This window comes from Cryptomeria japonica, chromosome 3 (assembly GCF_030272615.1).
Source record: "Cryptomeria japonica chromosome 3, Sugi_1.0, whole genome shotgun sequence".
NCBI classification, from domain to species: domain Eukaryota; kingdom Viridiplantae; phylum Streptophyta; class Pinopsida; order Cupressales; family Cupressaceae; genus Cryptomeria; species Cryptomeria japonica.
Genome location: NC_081407.1, coordinates 115,883,020 through 115,887,026, shown reverse-complemented (window position 1 = coordinate 115,887,026; position 4,007 = coordinate 115,883,020). Strand labels below are relative to the sequence as shown.

Below are 4,007 nucleotides of genomic sequence, written 5' to 3'. Positions count from 1 at the left end.
CTGCAAGATACCAAACTAAGGATGAAATATATGAGTCATAGCACACTACCTAGATATAGGGGCTACCACAATAAAATTGCCATGAAATTCCTTCCATATCGACTATGGTCTTGGATTTATGGTCAATCACATAAGATTTCCATGAAATCTCCAATTTTCATGGTACATAGAGTAATATACTTGCACACTCGAAGTTGCATATGAATATGTCTAATATATTATAGTGAAAACAATTAAATCAAACAATCACATTCATACAATAAAACATAATCTAATCTTTTTAAATTCAATTAAATGCAACATCAATACTATGCAATTCATCTCTTTTTTCAAACAAGCTTATTCTATCAAATTTACAACTATCTCATTATTTCAATTTCATTTAATTTCTATAAGACAATTAAAAATATATTATTAAATATAATCAAATAATCCTAAATTTTCAAGCAGGTTGGGATGTTTTTTGTTGAACAATCTTATGCTCCTTTGTAAAGGTTTCGGGTCCTTAAAACTGTTTTTCTTATTGATCGGAACTATCCTAAATTTTCATTTCATTGAAATCATACTATAATCACATTTATCCATTTTCACCTTAGACATAAAGGTTTGTAACAACAAAAAGGAGTTGTGAGAGTAGATACACACATACATATATCTTTTTTTAAACAAAATTATTCTATCAAATTCACAAGTATCTCATTACTGCAATTTCATTTAACTTCCTGTAAGATGATTAAAACAACATTATTAAATCAAATCAAACTATTTACTATCCTGATTTTCTATTTCATTGTAGTATCATCACATTTATCCATTTTCACTTTTGACATATTGATTTATAAAAGCATAAATAGTTGTGAGAGCATATAAATATATATTGCAACATAAATAATCAAAATCTAATATAGCATAAGCGTCTAAATCATCAATATCATAAAAATGATATAATGTGTCATAGTGAATGTAGTCGATCGAATCAAAATAGTGTCAAAGCAGGTTCTATCAAATAGTAGACCTCACAAAATCAAAGTTTAAGCTAACTCATATCGACCTAGTTAGATTTATATCAATCTTTCATGCAGAAGTTATTGTAATATTACTATGGATTGTTCCATCCTCCATTCTAATCCATGATTTAAGTTGAAAATTTTCTTCAACAAGCTCCAAAATTCTAGCCCCCTTTGGCCAAGTACCATAACCTCCATAACCAGTATGCCGAGCATAACATAGCCACTGGTTCTTAGATGGGCAGCACCAATCCAAACCATGGTTATGACCAACAAATACAGCCTGCACATATACCGATCGACATAAGATCTCTAACAATATTTTGAATAAAACTATGAAATAAACTTATCTGAGCTTGATTTGCTTCATATTATTTTTTTCTGTTTTTAGGTTCCATTGTTTATGCATTATTTAAGATACATTCTGATACTGTTCATATCAAATTCAATCTTAACAGAATATCATGTAAAACCAAAATGACTGATCCTTAATACATGTAAAATATCTCCATAAGGAATTATACCCTATCCCAAGACCCACTCAGATGGCAAATATAAATGCAGTATGAATGGCAAAAAATGAAACCATCAGAATTTGCTGTGTAGCTCCATACCTTAACTGATGTTCTATTTGTCAAGATATCCATAATTCCCAATTCCTCATCTTGTGAAGCAACTTGCCCTTCATTTAATGAGCCAACACAGGGATCCTTGATTGGGTAGCCAGGAGGAGGGGCAACATCTTTGTAGGCTTGACTAGGTATATGCCAAAAGACAATTTCTGGAATCCCGCAAGCCGTAACAGAAGCCTCTTTTATAACTGATTTGCATGTTTTCAGTGGAAATGCTTCCAATACCCCATCAAATTTAGAAGTACTGTTGCAATCTAGTCTACATTTTATGTCGAATGTCATTCACTATCTCTAATCTTATCTAAGAAAACCTTCTTACATTATAAAATTATCCAACTTCACCTAAAAATCAGCAGCCACAAATATTTGGCATCCTACTTCTAGCAAACATGGAAAATGGATTGTACAGGCATCAACTAATGGCTGGTTTTGACACATTCAAAGATGCTCAAAAGCAGGGCCCCTTAGAAAAAGGGCCTGCACATTTAAACAATTTTAAATGCTCAACATGAATAAGATCCAACAAGCCAGATAATACATTTCTATGCATACAACCTCAAGTTAAGAAACACTTGTTAAGCTGTCATGTGTAAGTTGAATGAAGCCCGACATCCTAGATGAGTTGAATATTATAAAATAATCTTAAAGTTAGAGAATTATGTCTTCTAAATGGTTTGACACTAAGAGACTAGGCCTCCTTTTGCATAGCTGTTCTTTACCTCGAGTCGGGATTTTTTTGGGCCGCTGTTTGCTGAAACCATTTTCCTTGAATTTCTGAAATTAGTCCAGGGTAAGAGCCACTTTTAGTGCAAGAACCATTTTTCAGTTCAGGGCAAGAACCACCTGAATCTAAGAAGTACAACAAGGCTGCTGGTGATGTAGGATTCTTATAAGAAGCAATCTCGAGAACATAGTTTGATACACTGGGCCAAAGACTTTGAGGTCCAAATGATGAGTGAGACAAACTTTGTTGCGCATCCATCTGCATTAACTCAGCACGGGTTGTCCTTTGGAAATAGCAGTCAACCATTTGTTCAACTCCTGGAGCAGAAACAATGGAACCTATGTTAAACTTCTTTCTTCTTTCTCTTCATTTACGGATTCTGTTAATTCCTTTCAAAATCTATCCAATACACAACGACATTACAAGTAACACGTAAAGAATGCGTAAAAGGGTCAGGAACCTTTCAAAAATCTCCGTTTAATAAAAATTATACACAATAAAGCATGTGTAAACGGGTCTGTACCTTTTTCAAAATCTCTGTTTACTTAATAAAAAATAAATAAAAAGTGATTACACAAGGAAAAAATTGATATTACCTGCTGCCAAAGAAGAATTTGGACACTGAATGCTTGGCAATCCCACGCTTCCAAGCCATTCCTTTTCTTCATTTTCCCATTCAAATGCCGCGTCGTCCTGGTTACCAAACACAGAAGCCCAAGGTATGCTCCTACTCCTGGTGGGCGAAATGGCCTGCTCCCAGTACTTGGTTGCATTCCTCACAAGCAAATTGTTGGCTGTGATAACATCTCCCAGAAAAACCACAAAATCTGGAATAACAATCACAGGCTAAAAGTTTTAATTCATTTTTAAGATCTGATAACTACATTTTTCTGAAACACCCAATTACTCTAAATGAACTCATAAATGTGAGATACACAAAAGACGAGAAAATTTTGATAAACATGTGACCTGGTTTTTCATCATCTAGCAGAGTGGACATAACCTTAGTGGACGATTGGTCGTTTTGGGGACCCCAATCTGACCATGCATTTTCGCCATAATGTAAATCTGCAAAAATTGCAATTTTAAAACTTGAATTGGCAGACGTAAAACCCAACGTTTTCTGAGCCTGTGCATTTGCTGCAAGAATTAGTAACAAATGAAAGCATACAAGCAACATCTCAAAACTGCACATTTTATGCCTTATGCATTTGCTACAAGAATTAGTAACAAATGAAAGCATACAAGCAAGATTAACTGGAGCTTAATTTGCCTTTTTAGAAGGAGATGAGCAAAGGTGCAAATATATAAGGGGATTGAGCTCAAGTGATCTGAAATATTCTTCTTCTTCTCATGATAATAGTCAAAGTCTTATTGACGTGTGGTTATAATTTTCAAAGTCTTGAGCGTGTGGGAGATGATAATCGTCAAAGTCTCGTTGATGTGAAGTTATTAATTTTTCAGTCTTTGTAACGCGTGGAAATTTTTTATATACGTTTGATATACGCCTTTACTTAAATGTCCGCATTTTCTTGGTGGAAACCACACCCGTAATTTACGGCAAACAAAGTTTGACACAGTGGAAGATTTAGAGAAACTGTTAAAATCATAATTTTTAAACGTAAAGAATATGGAACAAGAGAC

General features: G+C 33.9%; 1 protein-coding gene across 1 annotated transcript; it reads right to left on the bottom strand.

Moving 5' to 3' along the window:
- Positions 1-884: 884 nt before the first annotated feature.
- LOC131064917 (probable inactive purple acid phosphatase 16) lies at positions 885-3,642 on the bottom strand. The gene is made up of 5 exons (XM_059218102.1): positions 3,333-3,642; positions 2,960-3,190; positions 2,360-2,680; positions 1,622-1,797; positions 885-1,290 (listed from the first exon to the last, which is right to left on the bottom strand). The coding sequence occupies exons 1-5, from the start codon at positions 3,604-3,606 to the stop codon at positions 1,075-1,077; spliced, it is 1,218 nt and encodes a 405-aa protein (XP_059074085.1). The 5' UTR covers positions 3,607-3,642; the 3' UTR covers positions 885-1,074.
- Between the last annotated feature and the right edge of the window lie 365 nt (positions 3,643-4,007).